Genomic DNA, 23,101 nt, shown 5'->3' on the forward strand with positions numbered 1-23,101 from the left:
GGCACTTTCAAAGACTACTTAACAGGTAACTGGATGAACCTTCAATCCCCATGTATATAAAGAAACAATAAGATGTAAAAGTAAAAAAAAAAAAAAAAAAAAGAATGAAAGGAAAAAGAAGCCAAATTCTGTGGAGCTGTGAGAGCTTGCACCTACCAATGGAGTCAGCATCTTGGTAAGAAAAGATTTGGCTAGAAAGAAACCAATAACTGGTCAGGTCTGATTCTCAAAGCCATGTATCAGGGCACATGTGCTCGCTCGGTAACTTTATATTACCCATTAAATCTCTCTCTCCAGCTTTAGTATCTGCACCGTGATGCCCTGAGGATAGGGTCTTTGGATCCATTTCCTCCAGCTGCCTTGTTTACTGGAAGATGTAATCATATTCCAGCAAAGCTTCCTTCCTGTAACACCCCCCCACCACCACCACCACCACCAACCAACCCCAACACACACACACACAAACTCTGTGACCACAAACACGGCAGCCAAGCATCTTTCACAACTGCAGGAAAAGACAGAGAGAGCGGCTGGCCACTGAGCGTCATAGAGGACACACGGGCAAGACATAAAATAAAACATGGCAGCAGACCATGTGCAGTGGTGGAAAGGAGAGAGAAAAGAGGAGGAGGATTGGGGGAAGATTACTTTTCCACCTTCACCCCTGTATTTGCTGAAATTACACCCCGGCTAAATTTACAAGTGAATCCAAAATATTTCAGGAATCTTAGTCCTGTAATGAATCTAGACTGGTGACTCACACATCAAAAGTTTCCCAGGTCTTCAAACGCAGACTTGAAATACTTTCCAAAATATTGTAGTATGACTTGAAACTTAGAGACTACATCAAACACAAGGGCAAAATGGATTCAAACACCAGAACAACATGAATCTCTCCTGATGTCCTAATAGGAAAACTACACAACTTCCTAAAACTGATTGATCTTTGATTATCTAGGGAAGTGATTGTGATGACTCTGCGTCGTCCCAAGTACCATCAATAAAAAATTTTTAAGAAAGTGGTTATATGGTAAATAACTTGATAGTGACAAGGATGACATAGAATACGCATTTAGAATTGTTGTACCAATGTTGGCGGCACCACCTGAGCATCGCTCAGTATTGTTACTGACCACGTCAATTTGTTTATAACTACAGTGTTCATCTTTGGATTGCTGCTTCTAGCAAAATAATGCAGAATGTTGCAAAGCTCAAATCATCTCCAGCTGGTTTATTAAACATGGCAATGAGTTCACTGGACTCAAATAGCATCCACAGTCACAAACCTCAGTCCAGTAGAGCACATTTGGGATGCAGAGAAATGGGAGATTGGATGTGCAGCCGACATATCTGCAGCAACCGTGTGATGCTGTCATGTTAATATTGACCAAAATCTGAGGAATGTTTGTTAAATTTATGCTATGAAGACTTAAATTACAGTGGGGCAAAAAAGTATTTAGCCAGCCACCGATTGTGCAAGTTCCCCCACCTAAAATGATGACAGCGGTCAGTAACAAAAATACAACTCAATACTTTGTAACATAACCTTTGTTGGCAATAACAGAAGTCAAACGTTTACTATAGGTCTTTACCAGGTTTGCACACACAGTAGCTGGTATTTTGGCCCATTCCTCCATGCAGATCTTCTCGAGAGCAGTGATGTTTTGGGGCTGTCGCCGAGCAACACGGACTTTCAACTCCCGCCACAGATTTTCTATGGGGTTGAGGTCAAACAGGTGCCATTCATACAGGTAACGAGTGGGGGACAGAAAAGCTTCTTACAGAAGACGTTACAGGTCTGTGAGAGCCAGAGATTTTCCTTGTTTGAGGTGACCAAATACTTATTTTCCACCCTAATTTACGAATAAATTCTTTACAAATCCTACCATGTGAATTCATGGATTTTTTTTTTTTCACATTCTGTCTCTCACAGTTGAAGTGTACCTCTGGTGCAAATTACTGACCTCTGTCATCATTTTAAGTGGGGGAACTTGCACAATCGGTGGCTGACTAAATACTTTTTTGCCCCACTGTAGCTGTGAAGGCAAAATAAGGTCAAATCTGATACTAGCAAGGTGTACTGAACTGAACTGAACAGAAATAATGAGCTATAAATAATGAACAAAGTCCTTCAAAGTACAAATTTGTTCAAATTGCAACTGTTTTGGTTGCTGCTATCACAACACATAAGAATGGGAAGCAACGCTGTGAAGACAAATAATCAATTCCTATTTTATGGTTTCTGCTCTGAAGCGAATGGCTTTCATTTTCCCAGCTTCTGCTTTGGTTGAATCTCTGTGTTAAGCCGATAAAGCAGACAGCAAAACAAATTTAACTGCAAGTTTAAAAAAAAAAAGAAGAGAGAAAAGAACAGAAACAGAAGAGTCTGTGCAAAAACAACAACAAGTAGCATTTGGGGAGTAAACATCACAGATTTGATGATCATTTTGCTGCTGCAGAGAAAATTCATCACATCTGCAGCGTTAATGCCACGCTAGGGGCGCATGCCTCACTTCCTTTCTGTGGGAGCCCTTAGATGTGCCACAGCAGCATTAATGAAAACAGTATGTCATCCGTTATAAAATCTGGACTAATCCTAATCCCTAGACTCTGTACAAGTTCAAATGCACAGCATGCTTGAGGCAACAGGTCCTTGAAGTAGAGGAAGTACAGCGGGCTAATAAACCTACCCGACCTGCGTAACAACAATAAACCGAAACGGCCCTGCTTTCTAAGGTGCTTTTCCAACGCAAACAAATTCCAATCTCGCCAATAATTAGCTTCGAGTCATTCTTTGGGCACAGACGCTTCAACTATCTGGAGCTGCTGTAAAGTAAGAGGACACATTTCACACCAGGAGACGTGTCATCATCACTTCAGGGCTTAAGAGCTTAACGGGAAAAACACAATGAACACAAGAACAAATGCTGCCTCCGAGTGTTTTCAGGGATGTGGTGTCATCAGCTAAACCAACACAAACCAAGCAAAAGAAAAGGAAAAAAAGGGAACATAGGACCGGACAAAACTTAGATTTGTGCAATAGCTCAGACGTTAAGAAACAGCCTGCAGCAATAACAGCTCTGCTGCTTTAGAAATCCTTCAGATCTTTTAAGTACTTAACTAAACCACAGTCAGTGAGAAACCCCATTTTTTGTTTGTAATTTTGTCAGAGCGACTGGAATAAATTCTCAGGTTCTAGTCTTTGAAACTTTACGCTAAGCTAACAAGCTGCTGGCTGCAACTTAACTGTACTACAACTACAACTACTATAATAAACTAGCAAATAAGATGGTTTATTATAGCGAACTAAGCTAAACTAACTAAAACTAGATGTGAAATAAAGATTTTGCAATCAAAACTATAATAACTCTGCATATAAGCCAAATACCCAAAGTACAAACCATCTGATTTAGCTTTAGCTTTTAATGAGACCACTGTGGTCAGCCTGGCTCACTGCTTGTTGTACCATTATAAACTGTATATCACAGCTTCACATAGCCATTTATTTATGACGCCCTGTTCTAAAGCCTTGATTTTAGCATCGATGGCTGTCATCACCATAAATGGAGGAAAAGATAAAGCCCTAACTGATCAGTTACGACAAGGATACTAATTACTAACAGACATACCATAAACATAAAACAGGGATTTAACTTGCATCAGAAGTGGCTCACCAGAGACACAAGCTTTTTGCTCCAGGCTATAAGCATCTGTATTTTATTGTATAGTTCAGAATTTAAAATGGGAGTCTAGGTGTCTCATCAGCCTCTCCAGGAACTCTGGTTTTTAGCCTCGGCTTCATTTGTCTGCTTTTTTTTTGTAAACTCAGTTCCTCATTGTTTGGCTTTGGTTATGATCATAATCTTTGCAGTGTTCAGCACAGGTTCTGAACTTCACTGCCATTCACGGCATCTCAACATGACGGTCCTAATCTCAAAGTATAGTAACTAACACGCCTCGTTTAAAGCAGTGCTTTGACACAGTTCTATTCTGCCTCTGAACGCCCGCTAAGAGCTATTTGGATCTGAATGTGTCAAGCTAAGAATGACAAGCACAGCGGGGAGACACGAGCGCTATTAGCTGACACGTACCCGACATGATTAGCATCATAGTGGGGACTGCACGCTTATGTTCACGAAGTTCCCAGGCTTGGAAATTATGGTGGAGTTAATAACACTCTCCCTTCCCTCAAGAGCTATACCCAACATGTGGGTGCTCAGACAAATATTTCCAACAGAACTTCACTGATGCTATCTATAGAAAGGCTGTATATTTGTGGAGCTGCAGCCAGGTGTTAACATGTGATACTGTTGGGGTAAAGCTGGAAAAAACCTGCAAACCGACTTGAGTTTTAATAGAAGCTGCAGGTCTAGCAGGGCAGTGAGTGTAAACACCGTTTCCCTGTGTGCTCTGTGGTTAAGCTTTCCGAGTCCAGCAGATGGAGACCAGATGAGGCTTTGACGAAGAAGATAATTATCCTGCGCCACGCCCAGACACACTGTGGGCCCAGCACGCCACGCGATGACATCAGGCTTCTCCTGACAGGGAGAGATGAAGGTACACATCTGTGTGTGGGCGAAGGACAGGTGAACAGATTGGCGTTAACGGTCCATGTCTGCCCTCAAACTCTCATCCCGCATGTGCGGTCATATGTTAGAAAGTCAGACTTGCATTACATCTAAATGCTTCTTTCGGAGTTCGGGAGAGTTAGCATATTCACAAACAGACCAGTAGCCACTGCGATGATCATCTTGGGTGGCTGCTGGTCTGTTTGTGAAACCACCGCACTTGAAAGCATAAGGTCATGTGATATATCAGGAATTAGCAAAACATGTGGTGCTGAAAGGAAAATTTCACCTCTCCAAAAAACAACTGCTGTTTCCACAAGTGTTTAAAATGAACAGGAGCAGAGATGCATGACAGATAAATGAGATGTTTCCTTAAGAATCACATTTACTTTCACTGCATTATCTCCCAGCTACAGTTCCTAATTCAGAAATTAAGATCTATCTTTCTAAAAAAGAACCACAAAAACAAGACATATCATACATTAATATTACTGACATCCATGCAGTTAGTTACAGATTTCTTAATGAGAGCTCTGTAAATATTTCACAGCAAAGCATTTCAATAACTCTAATGGATATTCAGATTATGATAAAACAGCCAACCTGCTATACATTAAATCACAAGTAAAGCTTTAACAAAACAGAACAAATAGGAGCTTATTAAGTGTTTTTATGTAGACACACCAAACTGTTGCTGCTGATAGAAACTCCTGTACAGCCATTATCCTCCTTTAACTAACTGTGCTGTTTATACAACAGCAATAAAACATCGCACAGCTTGTACGTCTGTTCCTCATTTGTCATCAATCTCCTCTCCTTCCACTGTTATCACTCTGCTGGGAATCCATTTCCTACTGGTCTGCAGGGAAGGGCTGGAAGTTATTGTGCTACAGACAGAGCTGCAGTGTATTATTTCCAGATATAATGACTCTGTGCTATATCACCAAACAGCTTCTTCTGTTCACAGATCGTATTATTTGTTGTATCACACCGGCTCTGAAGGCATGTGCTATACAGAGCAGATGACCACAGAAATCTAATAAAGGCGCAGAATGAAATGTGTTGTGTAACAATGAACACACAGAGACTACGAGTAAATAAAGCTCAACCTGTGGTGACATTTCAAGACCCTGGTCTTTTTTTTCCCTTTCCTAAAAATATCGCTTTTAGTTCCACTTGGTGATTCAGATCCCTCTCACACCTGCGAAACACAAACTCAATTATATTTCCGTACATAATAGTCTAAAAATCTAAAATGAACAACCACAAAAACTTCCTTTGACCCTTTGGTGAATAGCTTGAACCCTGTCCAGGGTACCCAGTGGTCCTTAGTTAACCTCCCACCGGCCTCCTGTGAGAACCCTGAGAAGGCAGCACCCGCAGTGATGCTGCATCTAGGGCTGCCACAAACGATTATTTTGATAGTCGACTAGTCACCGATTATTTTTGCGATTAGTCGACTAATCAGATCATGCATCCATTGGACATAAAACATACAGCTTACTGCACCAGCATGCATCTGCTCTTTTATAACTATCACTAGCTTACAGCTTTAAGTGTTTAAGGTATATGCTAACTAAAAATAAATAAAGTCCGGTGTTCTCGCAGGCTCTAGTGAGCCTTGCCCCCGGCTAGCTATCGAGTTTCGGCCCGTTATTACACTCTTAAATCCTACTACTTATTCCTGCGTCTTTTGGGATCTTACAAAGCTTCAAACGACGCGTCGACTATTAAATTAGACGATTTTGATAGTCAACGTAATCGTGAGTAGTCGACTAATCGTGGCAGCCCTAGCCTCATCCAGCGTCTAATCCATTTATAGCAGTTGAAAGATGAGCCTTGCTATTGTGTCCCCGTTTCTTCCATCTGGAGTGAGTCAGCCTTCCTGGTTGAGGAAGAGACTTGTTAGAGGAGGCTAACCCCGCCCTGCCAAGGCCGGTGGCTCTGTGTGTTATAGGGGGGTAATTAAGGTAATTAGCCCAGGATATCAACATCACCAACCACCTCCAGGCGAGAGAGTGACTCTATCAAAGGTTGAGATGAATAATGAAAACACATAAAAGACTTTCTCCCAGCGTGCCGGCTGCTCATTCGGGCCCCATTAAGACAACAAAAAACACCAACTTTGTTCATCTGCTGTGTTTTCTGCCTTTGAGCGAGATCCCATCACAAAGGTTAGATATTAACTTTTTTTTTAACAACTTTTTTAAATTGTTTATTTAACACTGATACTGTTTTAAGGCTGCAACAGGCCGGTGGGTGGTTTCGTATATTCAGGTTGGCTCTTGGTTAAACTTGAGTTTTTGGGAGGTTTTATGCCAAATCCAAACAAAAAGTCCACATTTACAATAACCAAAAAAAAAAAGAAAAAAGTTCCTGAAAGGCTGTTGAAAATATGTTTTTTAAAAAAAGTGGAGTCAAAGAAGGGTCTAGAAAAATCTGCAAGACAGAAAGACAATAATGCAGAGGACTGGATGATGAAGTTATTAGAGACTCGTGCAGATAAGCTCACCATGCAACACGCAACGCGACAGTAGCACAGATTACATCTAGATATACAAATATTAACGACATAAACATGTTTAAGATTTTTTAAAACTAGATATCCATGTCATCTCTGTATCTGGAGTTGATGTCTCTGATACCAGCCATTTCTGCTGTGTTTTTGAAGATGTGGTAGTTTTTAGCCTTAACAGTTGTGTACTAGACATGTTAGAGACCTCTATTCAATAGAAAATGCTCGAATTTCAATTGGTGAATGGTTGAAATTAGGTTAAATTCTGTGTACAGATCGATAACTAAATAAAAACGAATGCACGGGGACAAAAACTATGATGAAATCTATCGACACTTTGATCAATGAATAAAAATGACATGAAAGACAAGAGAGATGACATCCAATTAGAACTTCATTTGTGTAGAAAGGAGGGAAGTGATCCAATCAGAAATAAACTCCTTGTGCAGTCAGGGTAGACGTGCACATTTTATCTGCCCCCCAGGAAATGGTATAACAAACTCCCAAAAAAGCGTCCACAATTATGGTGATTTATGTGGGTAATTGGCATTTTTTTCACTAGTTTCTAGTTATTTTTGTAATCATTAGTGAGGTGAATGCTGAATTTTTGACATCAGCTGTCTGTATCAATAAGGTTTAGTCTGCTATGATCCATGCAAACCTGAATCTGAGTTATATACAATTTAACCTTGGCCCAAGTGGCACGAGTTCTTTTCAGATCTGCATCAATTCTCTTAGATGACAACATATTACAACATTAAAATGTATTGTTCCCATGACCTTTGCATTACACACTAACACACATCAATTAAAAAAAAAAAAAAAAACCAACACACACACAAAGTCGCGTAAACCTCCAAGGTGCCGGTTACCTTTTCCACCGCACAAGACTTAGCTCATCAGTCAAGACTCCCTTTATTCACATCACTCACAATAAATCACATCAGCCATCCAAACACTCCTGACACACACGCCACCTCTTTGAGTGTGTGTGCAGAGGAGAAAAAAAATCAGTAATCAGGTTAAATCTCTTAGCACCCCCCCCTTCAGAAGTGTCTGTCTAATCCAATCGGCTTCCAGTACATGCCTCACATGTGCTGGGTTGCCCTGGTAACCCACTCCCAGCTTGCTGGTACACAAATATTCGGCCTTGTGGCTCTGCGTGGAGAAACGCTGGAGAGTGCAGAGCGACTGCTGGCAGCAGCAGATGCTGCTGGCTCCCGTTCAATCCCCTATCTGTAATGTGAGCTAAACGGCAAAGAAGAAAAGGTCGGAGAGGGCAGCGCTGTAAATGCAGTGACCTGATATCAAAGAGCAAATAAATCTATTGTTGCTGGAGTGAATAAATAAACCGTTCCTTTCTTAACATCTCACACGTTTAGCTGCAGGCAGTAAATCAAGATAAGATTCAGCAGTGACCCTTTGAAGCAGCTGTAGCTCCGTTAAATGAACTTGAGTAAACCACTGTAGACATCTGCTATCATATTCATGCTGCAAACTGTTATGATAAGAGTTTCCAAAGCACCAAAATCCTTTTAATAAATGTCCATTCTTCCCAAATCAACAGCACCTCTACCAGAGTAGCTTTGCATGATCCACAGTTCAAAGTAATCCTCATTTATCTCATACTGGACTTCAGTACAGATACTCTGTATGAAACAAGCTGTTTTAGCTCCCCTTCCCTTCCTTTAAGGTTTCTTCTTATCGGTTGCCCCTGACAAACACAACATTTGAACAACAGGTGGGTATCTAGATAGATTTTCAATATCTGTTTTTAGCCAATAAGATAAAATCATCTCATTAGTTATTTTTATGCTGCAAAATTATATTGTCACCAATACTGTCACTAAAACCTGCCATAAATGTTGCTGTCTGACTAAATGTAGTCAAATTGGCAATTACATACTGTTTCAGACAACACTGCAATTAACTGTGTCATTAGTCATTGTGGTTTTTCAGCTGAGTTGATCTGATCCAAGTTCGCTTGGACATTATCTCAGGATAGTGGTGCAGAAGAGAAGTCGTCTTTATCGTTGTATTATAAGAGTATTTATTAAAATATCAATATTTGACGTCCCTGTATCGATACACAAAAGCGCTTCAATTCGACTACCAAAATGGGAGATAAAGCGGGTCAATTGCCAACTTTTGTCACTCAAAGTCTCTACTCTGGAGTCTATTTGTCTTTCATCTGTATCATGCATCACGTTTGTCCAGCAGAAGACAAACTACATTCTGTGTGACAGTGATCAGCTGTGTATATACGGTGCACCGTATGAGCACGTGTGTGCGTGCGTACAGGTAGGAACATATTAACAGAAAATCTTGTACTCGCTGGATGACTCACACTGAGCTGACATGTGGGGCCGAGCCATTGCAGTCACATGACCACACAGCAGAACAGCGCACACGCACGCACACACGCGCACACACTGTGCATTGAGTTGACTCCCCCTCCCGCTCCAGTCGCCCTCCCATCATGCTTTGCAGAGTGACTGATGAGGAATGAGGTGGCTAGGGTTGCAGCACTTGCTCCTCTGTGCTTCTAGCATCACGGATAGAAAAAGTCCTACACATCGCATCTTCATATGAAAACTATCCTGACCATGAAGGCCTGTAAATTCTCCCACTTGATTGTCTCTAACTGGTGTTCATGATGTCAAACTCTAAAGCCACCAATCCAGCATTAGAAAAGTAAAATAAATAAATAAAATAATAACACAGCAACGAAAGTGAAAGGGTGAGCAAACAAGCAGCCGATCGATAATAAACAACTGGCTGGAACTTACTCATGGTGGGAGTCCAGCGGTGGGGGGCAGGGCGAGGCCCAAGTAGGGCGTGGCTTTGAACAGGTGAGGCTATTCTCAGCTGGGTCTTTCTTAAAGGCACTCATGACCTGAAGGGGAGGAAAAGACAAAAACATCAGTCGGGAGTAATATTACATTTGAGAATTTACCAAGAAGAAAACTGCAAATATGACCACAAAAAGGCTTCGAAATAAAGAGTCTAAACCCAACAGTGGCCTGTACAGGAGCTACACCCTCGATTTATATCCATATCTGTGGTTTGGAAGTGTTGGGATTTTTCTTTGAACTGATCTGTTGTTATTTTCCTGGTCATGCTCCCTCCTGTCCTGCCTTCCGCTCTCTGTGTTGGACAGGAAGAGCTCAGGCAGCTTCTTTACACACAGCAAAGCAGGTAAAGTGAGGATAACAGTTACTATGGGCTAACAGGTGTTTTTCCTGGTGATAAAAGTAATAAAAATAACTATCGGATTGTACCACGACACAAATATTTGGCCAGGACACAACCATTTGTTTTTAAAATATAAGACTTAACCAGTTAATATCCAGGTCCAAGCTGGAGGGACAGCAGTCTAAGCAGAGATGCCCACACCTCGCTCTCCGTGGCCACCTATTTCGGCTCTACTAGGGCGACACAGTGAGGCATTCCCAAGCCAAGTGGCTTGACATAAAATCTTCATCATATCCTGGGTCTGCCTGGGATCTCCTCCCAGTTAGAGGTGCCTGAAACAAGACACCCTGGAGGCGCCCAGGAGACATTGTTGTTAAACACCTGAACCACCTGAACTCTCTTCATTCAATTTGCAGGTCCCTTTCCCCATCTTTACTGAGACCCTAGACCTCCTTTGGAGTTTCCTCCAAATGTCTCCCCATTTGCTACCCTAATGTAGCCAAAAAACACAGCACCTTCATCAGAGTGGGGTTTACAGTCTTCCCAGCAACAAATGTTTGTGTTTAGGATTTGAAACACTGATTATCTTTGTCTTAGGATTTCATAATCAAAACAGTAACTTTAAAGGGGCTCCAACTGCTAAAGAAATAAAACGAATATAAATATAATATAAACAAACTGACATATTCTGCCTCCAATCAATCCAATATACACATATGTGATTGATTTTAGGTGTGGGAGCTGGTCGTTAACATTTTCACCGGTGTGGGTCAGTTAACGGCTTTGGTTTTGTGTACATGTGTGTGAGAGTGTCGATCAGTCCAGGCCGGTCATTGGGCTAAATAACAGTAATGTGATGGCACCACGCGGTAATAACGGGTAATTTGATCACTCTGCAGATGCCTGCAGGCAGTGGAGGGAGTATCAGGCAGGAAAGGGGGGGGGGTGCAGATGATGGAGAAATGAAGTCCCCTCCCCCGGTTTAAAATGTTGGTGTGAGCAGAAGTGCTGCAGACGTGGAGGATCCAATATCCTCGAGAAAAGCAGCACAGGTCAGCAGAACAGTTCAGCAGCAGAGGGATCTGCAATTAAGCAGCACAGCAGCAAACCCTGCAGATGCATTCATAGTAAAGACGGGCTCTTAAGCATCGTTATCACAGACACCGAGTTTACTATCCACCAGTTACAGTGTACATCCATGTCTGTCTAGATTTCATATTTGACCGCCCACCCATCCATAACCATGTATCCAGTCTGGGTCACCAGGTCACTGGGGTTGCACTTTCCAGGAATCCCTCTCCCAATCCTCCAGTTCCTCAGCTGGTTCTGACTCTGGTCCCTTCTTGAATGACTTGAGTTCGCCAGACACTTTGAAGGATTCTCATATCCAGTTTTTTATCCCTAACTAATTGAAAATAAATTGAAACAATGTTATTTATATAACTCAAAACCACAACAACCGTCACCTCAAGCTGCTTAATACTATAAGGTAAAGATCCCAGAATAATAGATAGAACACCCCAACAATCAGACAAATCTCGATGAGCAAGCACTTAGCAACAGTGGGAAGGAAAAACTCCCTTTTAACAGGAGAGGCAGCCAACTGCCGTAACTGGCTGGGAGTGAGGGGAAGGACACAGGACGAAGACACGCTGTGGAAGAAGCCAGAGATTAATAACAACTGGTCCTGTCACTATTTAATCTATTTATGTAACCCCTTAAGTGCAAGTGAAAACCTGGCCAAATTTGAAGATGTTCGCGCCAAAGATGGGGCGCCCGTGACCTTAGCGCCATCTCAGCCTGGCAATAAAACCCCTCCAGGCACGCCTTCCACCAGTGCAGAGGTATTATAAACAGCCATCCGTATTAAAATACCACTCTGCAGACTGTGCACCATGTCATTTTCCAATATCTACCACTTACACTGGATGCACAGTAAATACAGAAGCAGCCAACACATTGGAAAACAGGTGACAGATGCTGCTGGTACGTCAGATGTTTCAGAAAAAATACATGTGAGGACCTGATGCACGTCAATGCAGCAACATTTAAAGGTTTCAGCAAGAGTTTAAACTACAAACATGTCACCCTCCAGCCATTTTAGGGGGGTGGTGAATCTGCAAGAGTGCCAGAGAGGAAGTGAGATCTCACAGGGTTTCAGACAGACAGTCTTAGCTCTGAGGCTTTGACATGGGATTAGAGCCACCATATGTTCACCTCTGCTAGTTATCAGCACTGAGCAAACAGAGCTGCACTGCATGGAGCTAATCAAACACAGTCACAGAGGACTGTGGGCTGATTCAGTGATACCAAGCACCATCCAGAGGTCACAAGGTCGGGTTTGTTTAGGCAATGTTTGTGCCCCGATGAGCTCAACTGAAGTGATTTGATTACACATTTAAAAACTGATTACAAAGCAGCAGGATGTAGCAAATGTGGTGCTGCTGTTTCCACCACTTTAGTTGCCAGATTATTAAACCTAATGCAGAAGCAACTTACTGATTATTCAATCACTGCCAGAAACTGCAGTTCCTCTTAAGTCCACATGAGGCCGGCTCCTAAAGTGAGTCAATCCCCAAAGACTGCCATGTTTAAAAGACCAAATTTACAGCCGACAAAAACATGTTTACAGCCTGATAGAAGAAACGCTTTCGGTCTTTCAGGCCAGCTTCATAACATCTCTGCCGGATGCTGAATTGTTTTATAACTCTTCCCTTTTACATTACGCTAAACCTTAAAATTCTGTATACTTAAGTGCACGGCTGCTGTCAGTGACACGTGGATGTCTTTGTCTCATTCGATGTGGGGATGCACCAAAGACACTCTAAAGGGGTCACATAGAGAAAGAGAGTAGCAGCAGTGTAGTTAATTAATCACACTAATTAATGTTAATGAAAGTGTCAGGACTATTAAATAAGTGAACACCAAGTTAAAACACTAAGAATACGGCTTTATACGTGGAGGTGGGTAAAGAAGTCGGCTCCTCAGATTTTAAAATGTAGTTTGAAGCCAACATTAGCATCTGATATTATATTACAATAAATTATGAAGGAAACTTACTATTCAAGCTAGCTGGCCAGCATTTGCATGAGCAGGTAAGTTTCTGGCGACGACCAAAACGTGTATGTGTGTTAATAAACTACATGTGTGGCACTTGACGTGAACACAAGGATATTAAAACCCTCAAATACAGACTAAGAAAGACATTTTTAAACCTAATATGATTCCACTACCCTACAATAAAATTAACCATTGCCTTAAGGCCCAATTATCACCGATGCAGATGTCTTTTGTATGAGGCTCACTCAATCAAATAAAACCTACATTTATTTTTGTGCTACTTTAGAAAAGCATATGTGAGCACATCTCCTTCCATTTAAAACTTTTAAAAGTTTGCATAGACACCTTGATAGCAAGCAAATGAGAGAAGGAAGTCCAATATTCACCCTCCTCCTCCCTCCACTTTGCTTTTATATGTTTTTTTATATGCTTAACTGGTTCCAACAGCTACTTGCTAACTGTGTCTGTGTGCCGTCTGGAGCTGAGTACATGCAGTGCTGGGTTTATCAGAGCTGAAATAACAAGTCGTGCAGTTGTTCAGTGCGGGACTTTTCGACTCTCACAGCTGAAAATGAGATACTTTTATTCTAAACTGCTCCGACTTTCCAAATTTAATAAAAACTGCACACAAAAGCACTCAAACCACCATGCCAGCCAAGAAACAAGACCTCTTCTGTTCTCTGTTATAAACTCAGCAGGCCAGCAGCTGTGAAGGATGTGTAACTGCTGTTATGATGTGTTAAAGAGTAACTGTGCAGTCTCACAGTGGTTAGGCATCTCTGAAGTGAATTAAAAACCTACTGACATGAAAACAATCCAAACCAACACTGCAGAGAACAAGCGGCTGGCGGCAAACGGAGTCCAAAACGAGCCGTCTCGGCCTTCATAATCCCACACTGCCAACACTGGTGTGTTTGCTGGACATCAGGTTAGCCAATGTCGTTTTCTTCTCCCCACACACACACATACGCGCACACACATGCACACAGGCCAGAGGGCAGCTCAGCATCTGCTGGTATGTTGTGTTTTGCTGCTCTGAAGCTGGGCTCCAAAAGGAGGAGAGTGCGGTGGGCTGAGCCAGCAGGGATCGGTGGCCAATAAAGACGAGCAGCAGCAGCTCGGTTGCCAAGGCCTGAATAGCAGTGAGGGAATGTTGGAAACCTGTGTGTGGGTGAGCCGCCTGGTGTGCCAAGTAAGTCGAATTCAGCTCTGCTGTGTTCAGAAAGCCTCATCAAAATTCAGCTGATATGTGAATCAGCCGACATCAAAACAGGTGACAGGTGAAGTGAAGAAGACTGCCCGTCTTAAACTTTAAGTGCAAAGAAACACCAAGCAGCAATCCTCTGGGGCTGTGAAACTGCAGTTAAAGGCCACTTGAGGCTGTCTCCAGAATCAAGTCAATCCCCATAGACCCCCATGTTAAAATATCCACTAAATTACAACACAAACTGTTGTGGCTTTTATGTGACATTTCCTGTGAGTTGTAGCTGACTGGTGCTTGTGGGTTTGTGCCGTTTGTGCCTCTTACAGCACTGTAACGGCTGATTCGTAAGGGACAATCAGCTGAAGAAGTCTGTGGTTCCATTTTGGAGGGCTATATTGTTTTAGCAGATATCTGAATCTCACCAATGCGTCTGTACAGTTTATGATCTAGCTCAGGGGTGGGCAACTCCAGGCCTCGAGGGCCGGTGTCCTGCAGGGTTTAGATATCACCCTGGGTCAACACACCTGAATCACATGATTAGTTCGTTACCAAGCCTCTGGAGAACTTCAGGACATGTTGAAGTCATTTAGCCATTTGAATCAGCTGTGTCAGATCAAGGACATCTAAAACCTGCAAGACACCGGCCCTCGAGGCCTGGAGTTGCCCACTCCTGAGCTAGCTACATCATACATACACATATCTATGATCTACATCTGTGATGATCTTTGTTATTTAATTTATCTTGAGCACACCCCTCATAAAAATGTCACTCCCCAATGGCTACAGCCTCCCCTCTTGCCACAACACAAAACTTCTCAGCTGGAACGTGACACAAAGCTCAAGGTATTGAGCCCAGATCCTAGTCCAACTGAGCATGCTCAACTTCCAAAGACCCTCCATCTCAAATCATCACACTATAAACTCTAAGGTCCTGGTCCATTCCCAGGTGGGTACACAATATTACTCCGGTGGTTTTAATAGTGTGGCAGATTTGCAGTACTTGTCTTCCTCCCTGTTAAATGAAAGGATAAATCACCCAGTTAGCTTAAAAGCTGAGCCTGGCTCTTTCCAAAGAAAATAAAAGGCACTTACCAGCACCTATCAAACCACAACATCTCTTCACACATCACACTGTGCTTTTGCAGGGATTAAAAAGGGAGATAAATATGATAATTAATGAAGTTTAGTGGCACCGTTTAGCAGACCTTGTCCCCTTTGGATGGAGTCAGGCTAGCTGCTGCCAGTCTCTTTGCTAACCTAATCTAAGTGACCGCTGGCATAGTGTTACCTTTACAGAGAGAGAGAGAGAGATTGATCTGCTTACTGAACTGTCAGTAAAAACTGAGATTGAATCCATTTCTCAGTAAATGAAAACAATCAACAAATTGATGAACAGAGAAAAAATATGAAAACTATTTGTTTTTAAAAAATGGTGGTAAATTTAATATCCTGAGATTAATTGGTTTAATAAGATGAATTAATTGTGGGATCATTTAACAATAAACATAAATGATAATTGTCATGAAACCATCACTATAATCATGTTTCCCTTGGCCGTCAGATTTACTGTACAATACTCTGACTATTTGAGATGCAATACTTCAATAAAAAGTCATAAAACTTAGGGCAATACTCAAGCAGCATAAAAGGAGGAAACTTAAATACAGCCTTCAAATGTAGCCCAACTCTTTTCTCTCGGCTACCTGTTTGCACAACCACACCCACACAGCGGGAGAAACATGGTAAGGGTCGGCTTTAAAACTGCAAACACACAGAGACGTGCTGCATGTGGCCGAGAGGCACAGGCCTGCTAAAGGCTCTGCTGCTATGTTACAGAGTTTCAGTTGGACAAAACCTTCTCAAGTTTGTGGAGCCACCTGACGCCACGCAGGCTGGTAAATACACTGCCCTTTCAACAGGAAAACACACACACACACACACGCGCGCACGCACGCACAAACACACAATGTTTTCAATTGTTTCTGAAGAGGCACTGCAGATGCTCTTACAGAGGTAGAAAAGAAGGAGATGAACTAATTTGTGCTTGTTGACCCCACGCTTTTCCATTTCCTGTCTCTGAGCCACACATCCAACAGCAGCCTCCAACTCAGTCCCTGGCAGCATATTTATTTATTTGGACCAATATGGAGATTATGGTTAGACTGAGGAAAATATAATAAACTTTGCTCCAGAATATGGGTGCTAAACTGCCCTGGATATTTGTCAGCAAGATAACAGCAGATAATTCTTAACCTAAACTAATTGCAGCAGCATATTTTGACCAGTTCTGAACCAGATGCTCTTCTCTAGCAGAGTCTATGAATAAAGATATTCTTCTGGAAAGTCTTGTATTAACAAGCTGTAGATCAGAGAACAAGGTGCTTCTGTGTTGACCGCCGCTGATGTTGTTTTAGTCATCATTTAGCTTAACACAATATCTGCAAGATGAAGCATAATCACCAAATCTCTGATTTTGTTCACGAGTGAGGCAAGAATCGACCATGTTTGTGGTGAAGAGATGGCTTATTTACCAGTCAATCTACCCTCACCTATGGTCATGAGCTCGGGTAGTGATTGAAAGAATGAGGTCACGAATACAAGCAAAGAAAAGGAGTTCCTTTAAAGCAGGGCTGTCGAACTCCAGGCCTCGAGGGCCGGTGTCCTGCAGGTTTTCGATATCACCCTGGGTCAGCACCTGAATCACATGATTAGTTCATTACCAGGACTCTGGAGAACTTCAAGACATGTTGAGGAGGTAATTTAGCCATTTAAATCAGCTGTTTGGATCAAGGACGCATCTAAAACCTGCAGGACACCGGCACTCGAGGCCTAGAGTTCGACACCTGTGCTTTAAAGGGTGGCTGGGCTGTTCCTTAGATACAGGGTTAGGAGTTGGGACATTCAAGAGGGACTCGGAGTAGAGCCACTGCTCCTCCACAGCTAAGGTGGTTCGGGGATCTGGTTAGCATACTTCCTGGACACCTTCTTGGCAAGGCATTTCAGGCATGTCCTACCAGAAGAAGGCCCGGAGGTAGACCCAAGACACTTCAACATGCGTAGACCACCAACCCTCCCATTATTAAACGACTTGCTGCACCTCCTGAGCCACAGTCACCCAGTAGTTTTGCAATCATGCAAAATTCCTCTAGTAGAGTACAAGAACAAAGTGGAGCTGGAAAAGGGCATAAGAGGTTCCCTTCAAAGCAGCTGTAGACACAGTAGCAGTTAGAACTCTGTAACGAGAGTAAAAACATGTTTTGGTGCTCTTTTTGTTGTCTGATTGTGAAAGAAATGAGGGGAAAATACAGACAACTAAGATTAGAAGGGTACCTCGTATGCAGAAGGTCTCTAAAATGCCACACAGTGCAGCAGCTCTGTAGAAAACCAGCGTGAGGTTTTGTGTAAAAGGTCAAGTGTTGACAATGGCTTACAGGCAACAGGGCAGCGTTAAGATTAATCAGACCTTCCGTCTGGTGCAGCAATGAACTTCTACCCTGCTGAAGAGTCTGCGAGCTAGAAACTGAAACCTTATCAGCTGGGCAGGTGATGCTTCCCTCAGAGTTCAGGTTGCTCTGAAAGTTTTATGAGGGTCGGTGAGCTGGCGGGTTAGGATTTACAGCTAAAGACTTTAAAGATCAACCCCGTCTAGCTTGACAAACTATACTCACATTCTGTGGAATTTGACTGTTTATTCTTATCCATTTCTTATCCATATGTGTTCACTGCAGAGGCTGCGACATGTCGTGTGTGATGATAAATTAGCTGCAGGCTTTTGTAGTCCTTGTTACCAGTATCTCAAGCTTAAAAAAACACCTCCTTGCTTAAAATTCCTCTACTTTGCGTCACAAAATCTGTTTTCTGAGGGGAAGTCTTCACATAACACTGCCCAGCTCGGGCTACAAGATAAGACATACTTTTATTCTCCCAGAGTTGGGAAATTCCTTAACACAATAGACATATAACAAAATGTTTAAATAAGCAGAATGGTATGAAGCTCAATAAAACTCAATATTACCAAACTGATACCTTAAAAAGGTGAAAACTAATAGGAAATAAAAGCATCAAAATACCAACCAGATTACGGCCCAAAGCGGATGATGTATGGCATCAGTTTGGGTCAAATTATTTTATGTTCTAGTTTTTTTCTGGCAGCTTCTGACCTCACACCCTCGTGGCAGAATGACGAGCAAGTTAGACTCTTTCTGAGACTCCTCTCGCTTCTGTGTGGTTCACCAATATAAGCGCAGTGCGCTCTGAGAGCTGTGGGAGTTTATTTGATCCTACCGCTCAGCTGTGTACAGACTACTGTTTAAAGAGTACTCTGTAACAGGTGTCCAGGTTTGGGGAACGCTGCAACGAGTCAATCCGGTTGTTAAGCATGATGTAATTTGCTTTTTCCTAGTCCGAACGCTCCCTCGGTTCCAAAAAGCAAACAAACGCTGAGACACCATCAATCAGCTCCAATAAAATGATCAGTGTGACTGTTCTCCCAGCATATCATCCACGAAACAGAGGATTCACAAGGTTCTGTGGGATGAACCCCTGTCTGAAGTATTCTTGAATAAATTCAAATCTCCTCTGATGGAAAACATGTGGAAGGCTTTAGTTAAGTTGGGCGCACAAGAGAGGTGAAGAGGAGAGTGAAGGCAGGGTGGAGTGGGTGGAGATAAGACTGTGGCGCTGACAAAAAGACAGGAGGCCGAGATGAAGATGCTAAGGTTTTCACAGGAAGTAATAAGGATGAACAGCTCAGGTCGAGCGGTTTGGAGACAAATTTAGAGAGGCAAGGCTGAGATGGTTTGGACATGTGCAGAGGATGGGTAGTGGATATATCTGACAACGGATGCTAAAGAAGAAGACTTCAGAGAGGGGTGGATGTAGTGAAGGATGCTAGGGATAGTAGGGATTAGGTGAGATGGATGCAGATGATCAGCTGTGGTGAGCACTAATGGGAACATGCAAAGAAGAAGAAAAAGTGATGCTGGGCTAGTTGGCTTGTTGCGATTTGCTGCCTGGCTAATAGACTAGTACAAGAAAGATATAAATTATTCTCAGTAAAGTTTATGTTAAGGGTCCCAGATGGACAAAGATAAATTCATCATATGGCAGGAAGAAAACACTGAAAACAGACCCAACTTCAGCCAAAAGGAGGTCTGATATAATCCATCCACAGCACAGGGTTAGTCCTTAATATGTTGCAGCGTGACTTGGATTACTCACTATGAAATAGTCCTCATCAGAGGCCTCATGTCCTCACTGAAATCTTAGGTCTCACTGAGATTGACTCTCTATAATCAAGCACCATGATAGCAACAGACAAAAACACTGTGCAGTCATCCAATGGCAAAAAAAGCAAGACCAGAGTTTCCTTTTCTTTGGTCTAACTCTTAGATGGAAATGGTGATCTATATGCTGTATATCTATATGATGATCTATTAGAACAGCTGCTGAAGAAACCATGGCAATGGGAAAGGTGTGCCCATCCACAAAAAGTAAGTAAACCAAGCTTGATTTTTGTGCCCATGCAGACTGAAACACATAGCTGGACTTCTCGTACTAAAAGCCAATTTAGAGGGTCATTAAACATCTCCTAAACATGTAAGTGCTAACAGAATGAAAAAGTGTTGTTAGGTGAGGTGCAGCAAACAGACCACATCAAGACAAATTAAAAGTTTGTGAAACTCTACCTTGTGCTTACTGTTACTTTATAAGCATTATGGTAGTAGCCTAGAAGAAGTAGAAAGTGTGAGTTGCCATGCCCAGGAATGTTGCTTCTAGTTTTCTGACATCTATCTCTGATTGACAGAGCTGGGAAAGAACCGATCCCAGAAAAGCAACTCAGAAGCAGCAGCAGGGCAGTGGCGACAATGGCTCAAAATAAAAGCTGATAAAGCGCATAGTCTGACCCTGACACATCCTGACATGCTGCTCATCTCAAAGGCAGCCAGACGCTGAGCACTGGAAATGCAGCTCTGCAGGGGACAAACAAGCTTAATCACAGGTTTAAGGTGAAGATGACAACTGTGATAACGAGGAAGAAATCTTTAGTTGATTTATGCCTCGGTTTCTTTTTTCAGTCTTGGGGCTTTGTGTCAAGCGATGCAGCTGGACAACACCTCCAAGGTTTTCGATGTAAACACCGTGCACGGCACAGCCTCACTTGTGCACACCACTACAAATGCCTTGTGTTTTGAAATTGTAAAGCTCCCAACCGAGTTAAGCCGCATTATCCTGAAGCGGGACAGGAGGGATAGAAAAGCACACCACTGTCAAGTGTGCAACATTCAGAGGTATCATTTCCTCCTATTGTTTTCAAAGTAAAACAGTTTTCTTTTCTTTCGGTAATGCGAAAGTAACGCTGCATGTAGTTTACGTACCTGTCAGTGAATGAAAAATACCTTGAGAAATTTCCTAATAAACTTTTTTTAAGATAAGACACCAGAATCAGAAGATACAGAAGTACAACTGTATTGCAACGTTACACATGATTTCCACAGTGCTTATTTAGTTGGTTTTCAGTATAAATAATGCTTTCAATAACAAAGAGTGATCAGTGCATCCCTAGGTGTGAATATACGCTCTTTTAACCGTTGTACTGGCAAGTCTCTCGCTTTTAATTTGAAAACACATTCGCTTTACTTCCGATTTTTTGCGTATTTCTAGCTGAACTGACGAACCTCACTTCAACATAACTGGCCCCTTCTATCCTTTCCTCTCCCGTGAAAACCATGATATCACACACAGTGGAAAGCACATTCAGTGAACGATTTTACAGCTTTGACGGTGAGCGCAGGGGAGGGTGGGGTCATCAAAATGAATGACACACCGTCACGGCCAATTAGAAGCCTGAGAGCACGCGTGGACAGCCAATTAGAAGCAGTGAATGGTGCTTAGTCTATATTGATTCCGTTGCGGGAGGTAATGTAGCAACAATCAGCTGAACTCCAACCGGAACTAAAGCGATTTTAACATACGAATAAAAAACAATGTGCTGAAAACCCCACGAAAATACTGAAATTATAAATAATTACTGTACAGCTCAAAGCATGGCGGTTAAAAGGAATTTGCGGGATTCATATCCAAAACTAATGGTGATTTTTAAGCTTTTTTTCCACGCTTTTTTTTACGTGTGAGCTCGTGTGAAGCAGGAAAGATCTTCAAAACGATAACAGTTGTTCTATGACTATATATAGTAAATGTAAATAAATCATAATCAACGACAGCTACTTTTACTCGCATAACCACCCCTTTCAGCGGTAGCTTTATTTTGTAGGATGAGACCGGAAGTTGCCTTCTGCTACTCTGCTAGCTCAACACCGGAGGGGTTTGGCTAGGTAGGCCTCAGTGAATACAAATAAGTACAAAGTTTACCACAATAAAACACAATGAACCATTCCCTCTAAACGCAGAACGACTCGAATTATCCCACACAGGCGCCGGGAGAAGTCCAGAAAAGCCCCGGCGCTATGCTCCACTTCACTCCCAAACGCCACCGTTTGCGGGCTGCCGTCATTCAGCCCCGCGGTATCGCTACTGTGTCCACTGACAGATGCCTTTCAGGAGCTGTTCGACAACTTCCCAACCGCTGCAAAATTAATTCCCGCCGCACCGGCGCAAAACTAACTCCTCAAAGGCTCACCTTGCTCTCAGCGCGACAGCTCCTCCTCGGTCACAAACCTCAGGGCAAAGTGGAGCAGAAAGCGTCCATGGTCCCGTACCAGGAAGTCCAGGGCACTTCTCAAACTCCGTGTGTGGGAAGCCGTGCAGGATCCCAGCCAGGTAGCAGCAATGCGCCGCCCGCCGGGCTGATCTGATCTCACCGGCTGGATGCTGCAGCTGCAGCTGGGGCCGAGCCCAGTCTGCAGGACTGCCCTCACACAACATGAGCCACAGGGCTCAGGGTCGTTCCTGCTTCCTACGGTGTCCAGGAAAATCCCAGGAAAACTGTGGGCTCTGATCAGAGTCCCAATCAGAATGTCATACATGTTTTAATCACAATAATCGATCAAATAATCAATCACAGGGCCGCTTGCAACTTCCATATCAGTTTTTTTACTTTGTTTATTTTAATGTTTGTTACTGACTAGGTAAAAAAAAAAAAAAATCAACCACGCGTTTCCTATATGGTAGTCCACATCCCACCAAAGACAGTTCAAAATTTGCATCAAGAGATAGAAAAAGATCCAATTAAAAGCAATAACAATATGAATAATAAAGAAATACTGCAGGCTTTTTGACAGTGTTTTTATTTTTTATTTAATTTTATTGATAAAAAAGAAAGAATGAAAAAAAAAGAAAAGTTAATCTGAGATATGTTTAAAAAATTAATTAATTAAAAAATGTATACAGAAAAAAGGAAAAGCAAAATTCATTTGTACTGCTTACAAATGGTTGCTATACGCAGTAAAACACACTCAGAGATTTGTTCTGTGTACCAGGAGTGCCGTGGGAGTGATGTATACATGTAGTTAGCAGGTATCTATTGTATGTTGGTATTGTGAAGCGTGACGTGAGAACAACAGTTTTGTATTGAATGAACTATTTTGCAAGGTGGCGAAG

The 23,101-nt window shown here is 42.4% G+C and overlaps 1 protein-coding gene across 1 annotated transcript in view; it reads right to left on the reverse strand.

Annotated features, from left to right (window-relative positions):
* Positions 1-22,462, reverse strand: part of usp6nl (USP6 N-terminal like) — a 101,591-nt gene extending 79,129 nt beyond the window's left edge. The window contains exons 1-2 of the mRNA XM_085251042.1: positions 22,182-22,462; positions 9,873-9,979 (exon numbers count right to left, since the gene is read on the reverse strand). Coding sequence (XP_085107168.1) covers positions 9,873-9,876 — 4 coding nt within the window. The 5' untranslated portion in view covers positions 9,877-9,979; positions 22,182-22,462. The remainder of the gene's footprint in view (positions 1-9,872; positions 9,980-22,181) is intronic.
* Positions 22,463-23,101: the final 639 nt, after the last annotated feature.

The sequence above is a fragment of the Mchenga conophoros genome, linkage group LG17, assembly GCF_057382185.1.
Source record: "Mchenga conophoros isolate Kocher_MC1m ecotype Shallow Benthic linkage group LG17, M_conophoros_male_GT1.1, whole genome shotgun sequence".
NCBI classification, from domain to species: domain Eukaryota; kingdom Metazoa; phylum Chordata; class Actinopteri; order Cichliformes; family Cichlidae; genus Mchenga; species Mchenga conophoros.